The sequence below is a fragment of the Culex pipiens genome, chromosome 1 (assembly GCF_016801865.2).
Source record: "Culex pipiens pallens isolate TS chromosome 1, TS_CPP_V2, whole genome shotgun sequence".
Lineage (NCBI taxonomy): Eukaryota > Metazoa > Arthropoda > Insecta > Diptera > Culicidae > Culex > Culex pipiens.
Window position 1 is genome coordinate 97,531,509 of NC_068937.1, and position 18,579 is coordinate 97,550,087.

Sequence of the window (18,579 nt, forward strand, 5' to 3'; positions counted from 1 at the left end):
AAGCCGGGGATGGGATGCTGGGAGGGGGCAACGAGAAGAAAAACGGAAACCGTCCACCACCACGCTGGCAGGCTACTGATTTTATGCCCTTCTCGTGCACGGATTCTGGCTTCTGGTTTTTATGCTTGGTCAGGTGAAGCGGATCGCTAAATTAGAGCGTGGATTTATTTGTCACGACGAGTTATGGTGACAAATTCATCTAGTGTATTGTCCGTGCGTACAATGACTCAGGTTTTTTTCAATTTAGTTTTTTTCCGTAAATTTTCTTTAGATTATTTCAAAATGCGAGTCCGTCAAATTTTTATACTTTTTTTTTAGATTTACATCCCATTTTTTTCATAAAAAATGTTATTTATAAAATATTATAAACAACATGTTTAAATCAATAGTTTCCTCTTGCTGCTGAATTATCATACATTTCTGTACAAAAATTAATTCCCAAACAGAAATCCCATTAGCGTTTTGGTATATTCTTAAAAAAAAGCAAAGCAATCCACTTTAACGACCCCGGGTTTTTTTGTGGTCTCTGTTGCAAGTTTCTGCTCATTTCTAGGCGTACGAAGGTTATGTGTGGTGAGTAGGGTGACAAGAAAAAACGAAAATTTTGGAAAATCTCAAGAGATACCCCCTGGCTCGATTCTTCAGGCAATAATAATTAACTGTGCCAATTTTGAGCCAAATCGGTTGGTTGAGGGGTCGCTTTTTATCGTTGAAGCTTATATGGGGAAAATCGTGAAAATGTATTGGGAAAAAATCGCTTCAGGATTTTGGCAGCAGGAGGCGCAGGTCTCGCCCAAAAATGACCAAGTGTGAGATTCTTGTTGAAAATTTAATTTCCTTCAACTTTGTCCAAAGGTGCAAGAAGATCCGAGTTTATCCTGATGTGTTATTATCAGGGGGATGCTAAAGGCCGCCATCTTGGGTGATTGAGATTGATAACGCGCGCAAACTGCGCACAGTGAAAACAAAAATATTTCTTTTATTAATAATTCAATTTTTGTTATAAGAATTACTGTAGTAAAAGTCAAATTACACAGTAGTTAAGTTAAACGTTTCATGTGATAAAAGTACAACTTTAAATGAGGTCATCGGCCCTATTTGTGCTTAATAATCCCTACTTTAGTAGTTTATTTTGCAAATAAATTGATAAAAATCACCTCACAAACATACACTAACTTTTAAACGTACATTGCGGTAAAATTTTACATAAAAACAATAATTACTTTATTTCCATTTTATGCCTGCAGTTTTTGTACTTTTTTTACAGTGCGCAGTTGCTTTGTTTTGGTTCCGTAACGAACAGCTGTTCTTTTGTGCTGGAGCCGAAGTTGACATTTCCCTTTTGTTCTGGTGCCGAAGTTGACAGCTTGTGTTGGCTACGGGCGAGCTGCCTGTAGTGAGATATAGATGTTGCCCCCCTGGTTATTATCAATGCGATGAATAGAAATGGGTTTATACACTTGAAAGAATATAAGGGGTATATAGGGAGTATATAAGAAAATACCTTTTACTTAAAAAAATCACCGAAAATCAGGATCAACTCGAATTGTTTTGCACCCTTCGACAAAGTTGTAGGAAATTAAATTTCCTAAAAGAATCTCACACTTGGACAATTTTGGACGAGACGAGCGAAAAATAATGAAACGATGTATTTCTGCATACATTTTTGCGATTTTCCCCATATAAACTTCAACGATAAAAAGTGACCCCTTAACCTTAACCGATTTGGCAAAAAATTTGCACAGATACTAATTTTTGCCAGAGGAATCGAATCAAAGGGTATCCCTTATGTCGATTTTTTTTTATTTGCACCCTAGTGGTGAGTCACCACAAACCTCTTTTACGGAAGCTATGGGGCCGTACATTTTTGTGAGTTGGAAAAGAGTCGCGCGATTGAAAAGTTGTTTTTTTGTCGGTTTCGTTTCGGGCGTGTTTGTTTTTTTTAAATTAATTTTTTTCCGGGCAGTTTTATTGTAATCATCGGTTTTTCTCTTTTTCGTGCGCGTTACATAGCTTTTTGAGTTTTGTCATTCTTGAGTTGATTTTGGACGGTGATTGGTGTTTTTTTGTGCTTTAATTAAGATTACATTAATTGTTTTGTGATTTTAAAAGCCCTTTACATATCATCGTTGATCAGAAGGCACGGCGTCGGGTAAATTGTGCATAAATTTTTCAAATAATGTATACAATTTTCACGGTGCAAAAGACATTTCTATAGAATCGTTTATCGAAAGACACGCTGACATTAAGGAATGAAAATTAGTGCACTGGCCACGGGGACGCCCAGACTGGTTTTTTTTGCATTTTAATCTCTTTTATTTTCGTTGTATCGCTGTTAAGATTCGATTGTTAGTAGCGGGACCCCACGGTCACTCTGCATCGTGTTTTTCGGAGCCTTTTATTTGATATTTTATTTTTCATAAGTCCTTCTTTTATCATCGTTGATCGGAAGGCACGCCGCCGGTTATTTCGTTTAAGTTATTGTTTTAATTTCATCACAATTTTCGTTCAAATTTGTTGTTCGTAATAATTTATTCCAACTGGCAGTTTTAGTAGTAACTCATCAAACTGTCCATTTTATGAAGAGTAAAGCGTCTTTTATTTCCTATTTTTGAAATTAACTCGCGTTATCGTATAAACAGTAAAAATATACTGATAAGTCCAGCCCATAGCACTACTGCTCGGTTGGCACGCGTTCGGTTAAAAAGTTTTAAAATAATTAATTATGTATCTTTCCGCAGTTGGCTGCCTAAGATTTTTAAAATTTCAACAGATCCGCAGTAACAGTTCAATAGGGCGAATCTGCACTTGTAAACAAGCAGTCTATCCCTTTTGCTCAAGCTCAGTTCACGTCAAGTAATAGGGGGATAGACTGCTTGTTTACAAATGCAGATTCGCCCTATTGAACTGTTACTACGGAGATAAACAAATTGCTTATGGTCGCATCACCTACCACAGTGAATCCTAACCTCATACCCATCTTACTAACCCCTCAAAAACTCATGTGATACTTTGTCGGAGACGCAGCCGATTTAGCGATCACATCACTCAAGTATCGGACTAACATTCCCATCCACTTCCCCGTGTCTTACCACTGGTCGTGGCCGGCGTCGGTATTGATCAGCATGTAGGGGTGATGATTGGTTCCTACTTTTCATCTGTGGTCCACGGAGCAATTTTTTGAGATCCTGGTCAATAACGAAGTAGCAGCTACGGGTAGACACCAATGCTATGCTATGCTATTTTGTATTTGAATTTATTTTGAAACATTTTGAATACAAACGTACAGATTTTATGTGAAATTGCTGAGACTTATAGAAAATGAAAAATTTGGATGAATAAGATACATTTTGCTTAAGATTTCTTGAAAATGTTGAAAGGGGGATCAAGTTAAGTTATTTTTTTAAAACGCTTGGCAGGATTCGAAGAGTTCATCTCATTAAATACCCTTAAAAATACAAAACATAGTTTAATTTTCTCAAGTACCGTAAACCGGGGTGACTTTGATAGGATTTCAATTTGTTTTTGGAATATTTTCCAACTGTTAAGGTTTTTCTCAAGATTATTATTTTTAAAACATGTACTGGGGTAGGACACACAAAGTCCATGCACTATTTTTGAAAAAAAGTTTTTTCAATAGTAATTGGAAAAATAGTTACGTTAAAAATTCTTAGTTTAAATTCCGGGGTGACATTGATAGTCGTAGTTTTTCTTGTTAAAATCAGATTTGAGGTGTTCAAATTTTATTTTTACGTCAAATGTACCATCACTAAGGTTGCTGATACAGTTTTAAAGAAACAAAATCAATGTTTATATTTAGTTAACTAAGTTTATGTTCTTTTTAACAAAATACATAAAAATTTCAGGTAAAATTGTTAAAATGTTGGAATTTTTCCTTAAATTCGTGAAAATTCGTTTTGTTTACAAAATTATCGATTTATATTGCATTTTATACTGAATTCAAAGCACGAATCAAAAGTTTTCACATTTTACATGAAATTTGTTCAACTGAAATTGCCTTTAAATTTGGAGATTTTATTAAAATGTGTTTTAAAAACACATATAATTTATTATTTACAAATTATTTTTTTCCATCTCCTAGTGGAAAATTGTCCAAAGAATCCGAAAATGCATTCCGTTTTCCGATTCAAAATCATGTTCATTGATAAAATCATGACACTTTGAGAAGTTTTAAATAAAGCCTTTCATCAACATTTTCTTAGTTATAGTTAACTAACTATTTAAACTTTTCAAAATTTTATTAAAAGTTCTTCTTTAGGTACTTTGAACACTTCTCTACCCCGGTCAGTATGATTAGAAACCATTCCGTATGTAATTTATTTGTACTCTTCATTTTGCGGAAAAATCTCAAACCTATCAAAGTCACCCCGGCTATCAAAATCACCCCGTTTTACGGTACCTAGGTTTGTAATAAAGAATATCATATTTCGAATAATTCAGTTTCATACTAAGCTCAAATTTTGTTTACAGATGTTTTTGCATTCCTCAGCTCAATGAGGAAAGGCGTAAAAACTCGAAAATGAACATTTCAATTTGACCTCGTACACCCACCTTCACGTACACATTTCGAATCGACTCTGAACCACATTCTGAGCAAAGTTTTGACCGTTTTGGTCTCATTCGATCCGACTTAGGGTATCATAAGTCACTATGTATAAATTACGATTTTTAGCTAAGTACTAAGTTCTAAGATATGTTAAAAAACGATTTAGACTAAAGTCCGGAAGATTGTTAAAGGGTGGTTTTTGTAAGAATGTTATACGTTTTTAAGGTATTTAAAAGACCTTTCTATTCTAACGAGCCCAAAAAACTAAAGGTCTGGTAATACTATCAAAAGTTATAAGCACTTAAGTGTTATTTATACACTTTTTGGAGGCCGGATCTCAAGTGTTTTGATGAAAACGTTGTCCAGATCTTCCATGTAATCCATGGTTGAATATGGGTAATCAAAAGATCTTTCCAACGAGCCCAAAGAATTGAAGATTTGACAACCCCATCAAGAGAAATGGGTGATGGTTGAACGTGTTGAAGGGGAGTGGATTTTTTTTTACTGAATGTATTCATGATATGAGTGTGAGAAAGGCACCAAACACCTAAAGGTGGATTTAGTAACGTGTTTTAATCCCCCCTCGTGGACATATTTCATAAAAAAAAAACAAATCTTTTTTGTATGGAGTGTGGATAATTGCTAGGGTGGCTCGACATTATCGATTTTACAGAACAGGCATTTTCCGGTCCCATTTGGGCCCCCAAACAACCCCCCAAAATTTGGGAGCGATTGGATTTGACCCGGCTTTCCGCAAAGCGATTCAAATTTGTATGGAAATTTGTATGGGAAAACCCTCTTTTTTACATTTTGATTTTAATCATTTTCATTTTTCACTCAATTTACTAACACCGTAGAAGTAAAGCCCTGAATGTCCTCTAAAATTTTCCCGAAGAAAATATGGTCCTATCTTGCTTCTGGAAGAAGATACAGAGTTTTTAAAAGAGGCATTTCAAAATAAGTGCTGAAAATTATATTTCTTGCCAACACTGCCAGTACTTCGGTAGATATTTCGAAATCTTATTTTTAAACTTAATAAGGAAGCAACCTATCAAAATGGTGTCTTATGAAAAGTTGTTGTATATGAATGTGGCTTTTATTTAAAATTATTGACATGCAGGGTGACACACCTACAGGGTGTCAACCAAGCCCTAACTTCTACTGGTGACCTTTTAAAGCGTTGGTGTCTTAGGAAAAGTTGTTAAGCTACTTATTCCGAGTAATTTTGACATTGTTGTAAGACAGGGTGGCACATCTACAGGGTGTCAACCCATTTCTAGCTTCTATTTAAGACCTTTTTGATCACTGTAAAGTGGGCGAAAAAGAGTACAAATCGCAAATTAGACCTGCCACGCAAAAGGAGGCTGAACAAAAATTCGTAAAAAGTCAGTTTTTCACATAAAATTTCCGGGGGAATCGATTGCGCATGATTAAAAACAGTTTCCGATCTTGCAAATTTAATTTTATATAAAAAATGAGGGTCAAAAATTTTAATTACAAGATTTTTTTTTTTAACAAAAATCACTATTTCAAAAAAATCATAACTCGTCGGAAAAATTTTCAAACTCCAAACTTCTGAATGGCTTAAAAAATGAGCAACTTGGCCGAAGACACCAAATCAATAAAACAAATTCTTGAAAAGTTACAGATTTTTTTAATATTTACGTACCATTTTTGTATGAACAGCTGCCAAAATTGTATTGGTGAACCAATAACACAAAATGGCTTCTTTGGTGATAGGGAAGGCCTCTACAAAGTTTGAGCCAGATAAAAAAAAAATAAAAATTGTAGAAATCGGTCGATTTTGTAGAGATTGCTCCAATGTGCAATCGATTCCCCAGGAAATTTTATGTGAAAAACTGACTTTTTACGATTTTTTGATCAGCCTCCTTTTGCGTGGCAGGTCTATTTTGCGATTAGCAATCTTTTTCGCCAACTTTACAGTGATCAAAAAGGTCTCAAATAGAAACTAGAAATGGGTTGCGTCTGTAGATGTGCCACCCTGTCTTCCAACCATGTCAAAATTTCTTGGAATAAGTAGCTTAACAACTTTTCCTAAGACACCAACGCCTTAAAAGGTCACCAGTAGAAGTTAGGGCTTGGTTGACACCCTGTAGATGTGTCACCCTGCATGTCAATAATTTTAAATAAAAGCCACATTCATATACAACAACTTTTCCTAAGACACCATTTTGCTACGTTGCTTCCTTATTACGTTGAAAAATAAGATTTCGAAATATCTACCGAAGTACTGGCAGTGTTGGCAAGAAATATAATGTTCAGCACTTATTTTGAAATGCATCTTTTAAAAACTCTGTATCTTTTTGCAGAAGCAAGATAGGACCATACTTTCTTCGGGAAAATTTTAGAGGACATTCAGGGCTATACTTCTACGGTGTTAGTTTTTAAATTGAGTGAAAAATGAAAATTATAAAAATCTAAATGTAAAAAAGAGGGTTTTCCCATACAATTTCCATACAAATTTGAATCGCTTTGCGGAAAGCCGGGTCAAATCCAATCGCTCCCAAATTTTGGGGGGTTGTTTGGGGGCCCAAATGGGACCGGAAAATGCCTGTTCTGATTGAATTAGTCCATTTTGAATTTTTCCCATACAACTTCAAGCCACCCTAATAATTGCTGTCACTAGAAACCATTTTAATGTTGTTTGACCATTTTCAGTCAGACAACGGTTAAAAAAGAATTGATGTAATCTTCTGTGTAACCAGGGTAGTATTAAATTTTGTTTTCGTGTTTTGTAATATGTGCTAGTATTATTGTTTAGTAGTTTGTTAAATTTTGTTCTCATCAGTAATAATTTATCTGATTGCCTGTCTGCATGGAAGCATCAGGCTTATAATACCATCATAAATTTTAGCTCAATTCTACGATACATTTCATCTTCTTATTTACACCAAAACTTAAAAGAAGAAATATTCATATCACATCGTCGAAGCGAACCCTGCAGAAATGAAGATATGAACGCGTCGATTTCGTCGCACCTTGGAGAGTCAGTCTGCTGTGGTGCATCCTGAAGTCATCCTAGCGCTGCATAAATCGTGTCTCTCTCCGCACACTTACTGACTTGAAGTTTTCCCATCTTTTACTCCCCCCCCCCACCCCTTCTTCGCTGCTGCAGTCTGCAACTTTATAGTGCATGAAAAGTGTGTGACGAACGTGATAACACCATGCCTAGGCGTTGCCCCGTATCTCATCCGGAATCCGGTCGCGCACTGCTGGTCCGAGCCGACGCAACACAAACGGAAGTTCTGCTCGGTCTGCCGGAAACGTCTGGACGAAACACCCGCCGTTCACTGTTTAAGTAAGTTGTCCAACATCAGGCCCGCATACCCTATCGATTGATAATGCTGATGCTGCTCTTCTTACTCTTCTTACTTCTTCTATTTTTAAACACAGTTTGTGAGTACTTTGCCCACGTCGAGTGTCAGGACTTTGCGATCCCCGACTGCAAGGAGAATGCCACGTACGTGCCGGGCAAGGAACTGGGTCACGTCAAGCACCAGCACCACTGGCGCGAGGGCAATCTTCCGCAATCATCGAAGTGCGCGTACTGCAAGAAGGCATGCTGGTCCTACGAATGCCTTACAGGTGAGTGACATCCGTTCGGGATGGATTTTTTTTAAATGTATTTAAACGGGAATGCATTTCAGAGTGAAAAGATAATGCGAGAGAAATAACAAATGTTAGACAATTCTCGGAAAGTAAACATGTTAATAAGCCGAATCAGCAAAAAAAATCAAGCTTGATTTTATTCTTATGTATGTAAATACTAAAAAATAAATCACAAAATACCGGTTTTGAAGAACTCAAATTTTTATAATTTGCAAAATGAGTATCAAACGTTTTGAAATTTTGCATGCATTTTCACTGTTTTAGAGTTTTTGAATAAAATCCTCAAATTTTCACAAGATACCGTATTTGCAATATGGGTATCAGACGAAGCGAAATTTTACCTGCTTTCTAATCGAATCGTTTGATAACCATATTGTGAATCATAAAAATTTGAGTATTTTCTAAAAAATACGGTATTTTGTGAAAATTTTAGTATTTCGTTCAAAAATCTCTAAAACAGTTAAAATGCATGCAAAATTTCGAGTCGTTTGATATCCATATTGCGAATTATAAAAATTTGAGTATGTTCGAGAAAATACGTCGTTTTGTGAAAATTTTAGTATTTCATTCGAAAAACTCTAAAGCAGTTAAAATACATGCAAAATTTCGAATCGTTTGATAACTTTATCAAAATTTCCTTAAAGTTCTTTTTGATTGCAAATTTGATTTTACATCGAAAAATGAAGTTGAAAAATTTTTGCGACGAATATTTCGATTTTTTGAAAAAATCAGTATTGATTCAAAAATTCATAACTCGGTCAAAGATTTTTTGCACAACCTGAAAATTTCTGAAAAGTTGGCATTTTATGTCCTCTAAAACATATAAAAAAATAAATTAAAAAAAAGTGTTTTTTTGCAAATCAAGTTTTAGTAACAAAAAGTTAAATAAAAAATCACCAAAATTTTTTTTACCGTGTATCATTTTTTTCCAGTGTATTCCGTATCCATACCTACAACTTTGCCGAAGACACCAAATCGATCAAAAAATTCCTTCAAAAGATACAGATTTTTGAATTTTCACATATCATTTTTGTATGGACAGCTGCCAAATTTGTATGGAAAGTTATATGGACAAACTAATGATGCAAAATGGCTTCTTTGGGCATACCGAAGGCACCAAAAAAGTTTCAGTCGGATTAAAAAATACAAAAAATAAAATTGAAGAAAAAAGACCGATTTCGTAGAGAATTGCTCAATAGTATTTTCAAAAGTTTTATTTTAAATTTATTTAAAATTTTATAATGTTAAATCCCAATGTTTCATAGAAATAAGGGTTATGGATTGAAAACTAATCAATAATTTTCTTAATAAAAAGGTTCAGTACTACAAATGTTTAGATATGTGCCTTAAAGTGTCGGGAAAATTTACGTAGCTTGGGATAGTCGAGTTTTCGTCAAATTGAGCTCACATTCGAGATTCAAGCTAAGTTGTTTTTGGAAAGCTCGAGTCAGAACTGTAAGAACTGTATATTCAGGTTGAAGGGAACAAAACATCTTGCGTCTCCACCCCATCTTCTAAATGTTCATTAAGACGCATGGTGGAACAAATAGTTTGGTCTGGAAACATACTAATTTTCTTCCCTCTCTTCCTTCACCAGGTTACCGCTGCGAGTGGTGCGGCACGACGACGCACGGCGGCTGCCGGACCAACCTGCCGTCGGAGTGCACGTTCGGGACGCTGCAGCCGATCTACCTGCCGCCGCACGCCGTCTCCATCCCGCGAACAGAAGTGCCAATGGAAGCAATCATCGGGGTGCAGAACAAGAACAAGGGAACACCGGGCCTGCCGCGGGACTACTCGTGCCGTAAGTATCCTTTTGGCTGTTATATATTTTTAAGTACTAAACAAAAGTAAATTTGGTCAATTGTTACAATATGGGCTTTCTCGCAAAAGTTGTTAGTACTGCTCTTTGCTTCAGTGAATCTTGAAGATTTGCGGAATTTGTCTAAATTTAACTTATTTCGTTCTTTAATGAGTATTACGTTTTCCTTTTTTAATTTTGTTATCTTCATCTTTCTTTTTTTCGTTTCTTATTTATATGTCCACACACAAACACACAAACCTGTTTTCGGTTCAATGTCGCATTCCTCGCCCACCTCAACTGTGTACGCTCTCACTACTCTGTCGATGTTGTGCCCGCGCCCCACTCGGAACTAACGCCTCATAAAAAAAACTCAAAAACCAAAAACATACAAAAAACCCCAAATCAACAAATCCCCCCGGGAAGCGGAACTGTGGACCATCGGGCAGGACTTTGACGAGCCGTCACCGCCGGGCATCGTGACCAACGGAACCAGCGCGACCCCCCCGTCACCAATGCCGTACAAGCTTCCGGTCTTTACCTTCTTCGACGACGGCGACGAGAGCGAGTCGAGTCAACCGCACTATCCTAGCGATACGGACCTGCTGCTGGCGCTGGAGGACACTCCGCCGAGCCCCTTTCGACCGGTCCCCAGCCGGAACCTGATCCACCCGGCGATGCGCAAGGTGGCCGCCTCCAAACTGGGTACGCCCAAGGACACCGTGGTCATGCGAAGCCGCTCCTTCCAGGACCAAACCGACAGCATCCCGAAGCGACTCCGCATGTTGCCCTTTCTGCGCGCCAAAGACCGGGCCAAGAAGCGCTCGCCCCTCTGCAGCACCACCGACTCGAACGTGTCCTCCGGATGTCCGTCGCCACTTCCGCCGCACAAGTCGAGCTGCTCGCCGGTGACGGCTGCGTCCGTAACGACGATCCAAACGACAGACGAGTTGCTGCCGGCGGCCGTCGCCTCCCTGCGGGACGGTGAACGACGCGTACTCTCGTACGGTGACGTCAGCAGCTTTGTGTTCATCGACGAGGATGCTGCACTTGGCGGGGATGACGAAGACGAGGAGGAGGAGGAGGACGATGACGATAGCAGTAGTACGGCCAAAGTGGTCACCGATGCTAAATTAAATGCTCGAAATGTCGCTTCCGGGTGTGCAGTGACGACATCGAAAGAAGGACAGCTGGCTGACAAGGAGAACCGGCGGACGGGAGGAGGGCACTTGCTGGGTAGGATTTATCGTCGCATGCGAAAGTGCTCCATGGGATGGAGCAAGACGGGATGTAGAGAGCGGAGAGGTGAATTTGCTTGATTTTTTCTTCTTTCGTTTAGTTTAGTTTCATGAATTGTTTGTATTGATTATTGCGTTATTTTGTTTGTTTGTTGGTTTTGTATGACTGCGTTTGAAAAAGGTTTCTTCTGCCAAATTAACCTTGCTGCAACTGCTGCTGTTATTGCTATTACGTGTTATTGAGCTTTTGTAAGCTAGTAGGGGAGAGTGGGGAGACTTGATCCCCGGGGACACTTGAGCCTGTATCTCGTCAGCATGTGGGTAAAACAATTAGCTTTGTTCTAGAAAGTTGTGCGAAATAAACTAAAACTCATTGTAGAAAACAAAGAAAAAAAATAAAAAATGTTTAGATTGAGTTACACACATTTTTCTAAAACGAGCTGCAAAAAACTTCCAAGAGACCTTTTTTCCTTTTTTTGATATTTATAGAAAACACTCAAAAATTATTCAAAAATTATTTTTTTAATTATGAATTGTTTGATGAACTTATCAACTCCAAAACCCTTACGCATTTGATGTTAAATTTATCGTCATACTATTTTTACAATCAATTGTTTAAAAAAGTGCGTTTAGGGAGACTTGATCCCTGCATTTTTACAGTCACTGGAATCAGCCTCAAGATTAATTAATTGGGCTGGGTTTTCATACATAGTTTCCTTTAGTATAGTTGTACATAACTTACTGCAGTTTGAACCTTTTTTCAAAAGTTTTGTAAACTAAAATTTCCAGCTTTTGTAAACATGCTTAATTTTGGCCTAAAAAATAAAATTTTAAGTTTTTAAATATTTTACATACTAAACTTGTTATATTTTGAACACAAACGTACAGGTTTTATGTGAAATTGCTGTAACTTATAGAAAATTAAAAGTTTGGATGAATAAGAAACATTTTGCTTAAGATTTCTTCAAAATGTTGAAAGGGGGATCAAGTTACCCCTAACATTTTTAAAATGCCGGTTTAATTTTTTTTTAAACGCTTGGCATGATTCGAAGAGTTCATCTGATGAAATACCCTTATTAGCCAAACATAGATGAATGTTTAAGCTTTCAATTCATGCAAAAAGTTTATAGTTTTGTGAGAAATTGACAGAGTTATGTGCGATACAAAAAAAAGGGGATCAAGTCTCCCCACTCTCCCCTACTATTCAAATCTATTGAAGTATTTAACTTCCTTGGTAAAACTCGGAAATTAAGTTGATTAAGTAACTATTGATTATGAGATTGGATCAAAGTGATTTTTTACGGATTTTACCATTTCTCAGGTTCTTCTCAATGAAACTAAATTCTGTTAAAAGGGTTGTGTAGGGGCGCTGAAAAAATCTTGTTCCTAGAACAAATCCTGTTATTTTGGCAGCTGTCTAAAGTTGAGGTACGTTTTTGGCCAAAAATTACCTCTCGAAAAATCATTTTTCTAATATTTTTGTTGGAATTGCTCGAAAACTACCCAAATGTTTGAAAATGTCAATACGATTCCCTCGAACAAGAAACACTGTTGGATGACTTGTTTTTTACCGTATCGTTGTATTTGAGCATCATTTTAGTTTCATTTGACCCAATGTCACCCCCTCTAAGGGGTGAGATTGGGTAAATTTTCAAACTATTGGCATTTAAGGTAGTGTTCATCAAAATCCACCATATTTTGGGAAAATGTTAGTAAACTATCTAAGAACAAATCTACGTTGAAAGATTTTCGATGTTATTTAAATTGTTTTTGTTATTAATAAATTACGAGAGGTGTATCGTTTTTTGACCCATATTCACCCCCACTGACGGTACGGGTGATTTCAAGTCAACTGGATACACTTTTGGATTCGACCTTCACCGATTTGGACGAAACTTGGAGGGAACGTTCACCAACCGATAGTTAACAGAAATCCTAAGTTTGGTGCTGATTGGACCATCCCTCTATTTTTGGCACCGCCCTCTTTTTTGACAATTTTCTAGAAAACTTTTTATTCTTTTACTTGTATCTTTCCAAGTTTTAGACCAAAAGACTTTCTTCTGGTTGCATTTTAAAGAAAATTGTTCAAGGAATTCAAAAATAAAATCTCAACCCTCAAATTCCTTCCAATATTGTTTCTCTTAGGATGGTACAAATATTATCAAAAGTTTTTGTCACGATGATGATCGAATTGTTCACCTAGCGCTCACATGTGTTTCGGGACCAAGTTGCCTGCGAGTATGGGGATCATACATACAAACATACATCAGTGATATAATCTATGTTTTCAATATATTTGTTATGTTTTTCAAGCATAAAATCATAGAATTAGCTCAACATTATTAATTGGTGATAGTCTAAACATCAATCTGACCAAGAACAGATGTTTCAGATAAATTTAAAGAAATTTAAATTAGTTTTTTTTGTTTATGATTTTTTTTAATTTAACATGAATAACAATTTGTAATCCAATTTGATTCAAAATAAAGTCACTTATAAATATTTTTTTTTTAATATTTTTTCTCATTACGTGACTCCTTATTCTCCTATTTCATCGCTTTCTTCATTCGTCGAATTTGTTTTGATTTGTCTCATATGGTGGTGTTTGAGAAAAAAAAAGTTTGATATTTTTTTTCAAATTCAAAATCATTCATTTACGTAAGTATAATACTTAGTCTTGTTAAAAATATATAAAATAACATATAAAACATTTGAAGCGCTATGGATTTTGCGGATTTGTAAACCATTTTTTTTATTCAAAATTTCTCTAATAAGCCTAGTTATTGCTGATTCAACTTTTCATCTTTTTTTCACACCCAAATTTGAATTTCCAGACCAAAACATTTTATTACAAAATATTCGGGATTTGGGAATTCCTGCTTTTGTAAAAATCCCGGGAATTCCCGGGATAGATGCCTGGTGCCTTCCTGAGTCCAAACCAGAAATAAGATTCTGAGAAAAAAATGATTTGAATTATTGATTTTTTGGAAACTAAGTTTAAAAGAGTGACAATAACCCGAGACAAGGTTGGCAGATATTCAAGCATTTAGACTCATTAGAAAGGGCCATCGATAAAATATTCAACGGTGTGTCGAATGATGGATCCGGACATTGTTATACAGATAAGTGTGATCCACCTTTAAAAAAGTACATAAATCCAGGTTACCAGATCTTCAAACTTTTTGACGCGATAAAAAGTTCCTTTTATTAGACAAGATAGAGATAGATAGATAGACAGATAGAGTAAAAAAAAGTAAATTTTCCCATGACCCATGAAGAGTATCGGGCCGCATTTACAAAGCGGATTCAGTAGCTATTTCTTAACTTAATGTTAACATGTTGAGTTTGATGTTAACATTACATAGGTCGCCTTCCCTAAGGTGTCGTGATAAGGTCCAGCTTTTGATGATACACTACCTTTCCTTTACTAAGCAATCGATTCCAGAAGGGAAAAGATCACCAGTTGTGTTGGTCCGAGCCGGGATTTGAACCTCGATCTACCGCTTACGAGGCGGAAGCGTTACCACTGGGCTACGTGGCTCGGTCAGACAGATAGAGTGAGTTTATAAATATTAGGGGAGTTTGGGGTAATATGGACAGTGGGGGTAATTTGGACACCCCTTTAAAAATCACGTTTTCTTCAGATATAAAGTGAAAACGACAATTTGAGTGATAAGGTTAGTACTAGTAATGGCCTAGGAGTATGGACAAACCAAAAAAGTTGGAATAGGTTAAGTAGTTTTGGTATAATGTGTAAATGTTTCCAAAGGCCGGTTGGCACTGCCTTAAATTCTAATATTTGAAGGTTAGGAAATAAGGTTTTGCAGGGGTTATATGGCAAAAAAGTGTACATTTTTTGTTTAACCTTCGGGAAGTCGCGTGTTTTCGCCTTTCTTACAAGTGCCCTTACAAACTGTGTACAAAGTACACGTACGCGACCTCCGGTGGGTTAAGGGGGTTGCTTGGACGATGCCTGAGATATGTACGTATAAAAATTGTGCATTTTATCCATTTTTATCATCAAAAATCGCAATTTATGATAGAATATGCTATGGGGGTAATTTGGACATGGCTTGTGGGGTAATTTGGACATACCTGAAAGTCTACCTGTCAGGCAACAAAAAAGTAACTTTCATGGTTGGATGAGTTTTTAAAGGGATTTAGATAAATTTAGAGGGATTTAATATGTCAAAACAATCAAAAATGAATGTGAGCAATGAGAACTTTCACAAAACCCCTATTTTTTTAATTTAGATAAATTTATTCGAATATTCGAATTAATGAAAATCTGATTACTGTACATTTGGCGTTCAACAAGACTCTTATGTTGATTGCTTTTTTATTAATTTCTTTGACATTTTTAATTTCTTTGCTGGTTTACAATAATATTTAAATTTGAAGGGCTACAGAATGTAAAATTTAAAAAAATGATATTTTCAGGCTAATAAATTCTATATAAAAATTGATTTATATAAACATAAACGATACCTTAATCACTAAAAACAAGTATAGTGTGCCTGATCCAGAATCAATGTTTAAATCATTTCAGTATTAATGATTAAATTATGTATACTGCACTGAACTATATGTTATCTTCCTATTGAATTATAGTTCTATCACAAAATCATTATTTAAACCATTGATGAAATGTTGTGAGCAACACTTCAAAATATAAAGCAATTACAAAACCAGGTTGAAGGATAACAAACATGCTCAAAAAATCCAATGTTAAACTTATTCTTCAACATGTGTCCAAATTACCCCACAAAAGGTGTTCATATTACCCCACAAGGTATGTCCAAATTACCCCACAAGGCATGTCCAAATTACCCCACAAGGCATGTCCAAATTACCCCATAGGGGTGTTCATATTACCCCCACACAAAAATGTGGGGGTATTTTGGACACCTTTTAATTTTTGCGATAAAAATGGGTTTTTCTTCAAAATTTATCGAAATGAATGAAATTTTTCCATCAAATATGGTCTCTGTTATCCTCTGGTGTCATCCACATTCCTTTAAAATATCCATACAGCCCGTAACAGAGCAATTTCCTTAGGGTGTCCAAATTACCCCACACTCCCCTACTTAAGGTGAAACGGACCTAACTGACTCGATCTCGATAACAGCAGTTTTATTGAAAATACCAAAACTAAAAAAAGTAATGTGACATAGTTTTTATACAATTAAGTGAGATCCGGTTTCACAAAAGCACATAACTTAAGGTGGTAGACGGTGTCTTTCACTATTGAGGCAATGACTGTCAATGATGGTTCTGAATTCAGGGTCCAGAAATAGTAAATTGAAATGAAAATATAATCACCATATGTAAAATGTTTCTACAAACAACACAAAGAAAACCATTTTTTGATTGAAACATTCTGAATCATGATTTGAATGTTTTTCTAACACAAACATGGCCGCCAAATGGACGATCGGGAATGATGCCTTCCAGAGCCTTAAGTGGTCATAAATTGAGACAGGGTTGCCAGATCATTAAACTTTTAGATACAGTCATCCCACATATTCGAAACACCCACAAACTCGGAACACTTTTGTGATAATTTGTCAATAGCATGCCAAGTGCATCTTTTCTGTCGAACCTACTATTTTTAGGACCTGGATTTGGTATTCTCTTGCTTATTCATCAGTATTTCGTTCTGAACAAAAAACTGCATTTCAAGACTATTTTATCAAAAGCAGCAAAACACTGCCCCCAAATTGCTTGTTCCACGCCATTCCATAATTTTGGGATGTTATTGTGCCTCCCACAAATGTGAAACACCTAAATTTAACAGATATTTTCCCAAAAAAATGGTTATCAGACCATGTTGCTGCGTGTGAAGTCAATCTTTGTTGTTAAAAAATATGTACTGCAGGAGAGATCCAAAGTTTGTTTACATCTGTAAGAAGTGCTCCGGATTTGTGGATTTCAAGGGTCAATTTTTGTCTTTACAAACTTGATAAAAAAACGTAAAAAAACGCGGTCGATACATCAATTGTAAGATCACAAGAATAGCTTTCACATGAAGGAAAAAGCAAATCATTATGTTCAATTATCGATTTTCGATGATATTTTGCTCCTCTAAACATTTACTTTGAATTGACATTTCTTGAAAACTATTCAACATTTTAAGTTTTGTAGGAGAATATCGGAATTTGACAGTTCAATTATTTTCCCAGTTTGTTTGGAATTGTATAAATAAGCATCAGTTATTTAGTTTGCCTCTTGGTTTTCGACATTTTTGAGGGAGACAAACTTTTGAAAAAAATATGTGCAGTATACTTTCAAAATGCTTCTCATTCTTACTGTAAATTTAGAGACGGGTTTGGATAGTATCTTTTAATGTTAATTTGTGGTTTAAGCTTAAATTTTAGAGCTTTTTTGAATAGGTAAAAAAGACAATAGCCTTTAAAAAAACTCTAGAATTATGCTTTTTCAAGGTAACTTAAGTGTTGATTCCCATACCACTTTTGCTGGTGCTGCCCTCATTATCAACAGTTTGTAAATAGTGGATTATACTACAATAACAAATGTGCCAAATTTCCCAACAAAAGTCGTAGAAACTGTGGTGTGTGCTACAGAGAGAGCCAGTTCACAGGAAAAGAGAGAACACACACAAACACAGACTGTGAGTGCGAATTCACCGTCACAGTCCGTAAGGCAAAATCAATAAAGTTAAGGGAGATATAATTTAGTGCTTTGTCTGTATTCGCATTTGTTGCCACTCTCAGCGCCAGACTCCTCTGCGATTTTTTGTTGGCTTTCGCCAATTGTTTGCATCATCTCGTTTTGAAGCGTTTGAGTGAAATCAAATGAGTTTTTGCTTAAGTTTAAAGCAAATAGTTTAGGACCAGACGATGGATCCTGAACCTTTTTATTTGCTGGAAAATTTCTAACCTGGTGTTTGGAGTTTTACTCAATTTTATGCTCGTTTTTGCCAAAAACACACAAACACATACACACAAATCAATGATGGCTCACCCACTAACTTCTGTGTGTACATTTTTCTGTCTTTTTTCCCTACCAACTCTGCTTATCATCAAACCTCGGACGGATGGATGGCCGTGATGACGGATCGGACCTCATCTACTCAACCACTCACTCACTCACTCACTCGCAACACACAGCTCGCAGCATCTCGGAGGAACTAGCTAGTGATAACGCACGCTGCAGCGACGACCTGCAGAAGGCGGAGGGCAGTTCTGGCTCTCACTCGTCGTCGAAGCCCGATTCTGCGCACAAGAGTGACAAAGATAAAGATAAGAAAGATAAGGAAAAGGAGGAACGCGATGAAGGTAAGTGTGTGGGGCACTCATTTTTCCTCATTTTCATCTGTTGTT

At 36.4% G+C, this 18,579-nt stretch overlaps 1 protein-coding gene across 5 annotated transcripts in view; it reads left to right on the forward strand.

Annotated features, from left to right (window-relative positions):
- LOC120427682 (diacylglycerol kinase theta) overlaps positions 1-18,579 on the forward strand; it is a 56,584-nt gene that overhangs the window by 11,492 nt on the left and 26,513 nt on the right. For 3 of the 5 annotated variants that reach the window (XM_039592563.2, XM_039592565.2, XM_039592566.2), the window contains exons 2-6: positions 7,704-7,886; positions 7,982-8,173; positions 9,795-10,001; positions 10,425-11,303; positions 18,367-18,534. In XM_039592563.2, coding sequence (XP_039448497.1) covers positions 7,704-7,886; positions 7,982-8,173; positions 9,795-10,001; positions 10,425-11,303; positions 18,367-18,534 — 1,629 coding nt within the window. The remainder of the gene's footprint in view (positions 1-7,703; positions 7,887-7,981; positions 8,174-9,794; positions 10,002-10,424; positions 11,304-18,366; positions 18,535-18,579) is intronic. The other 2 variants (XM_039592567.2, XM_039592568.2) reach the window with 1 other exon arrangement.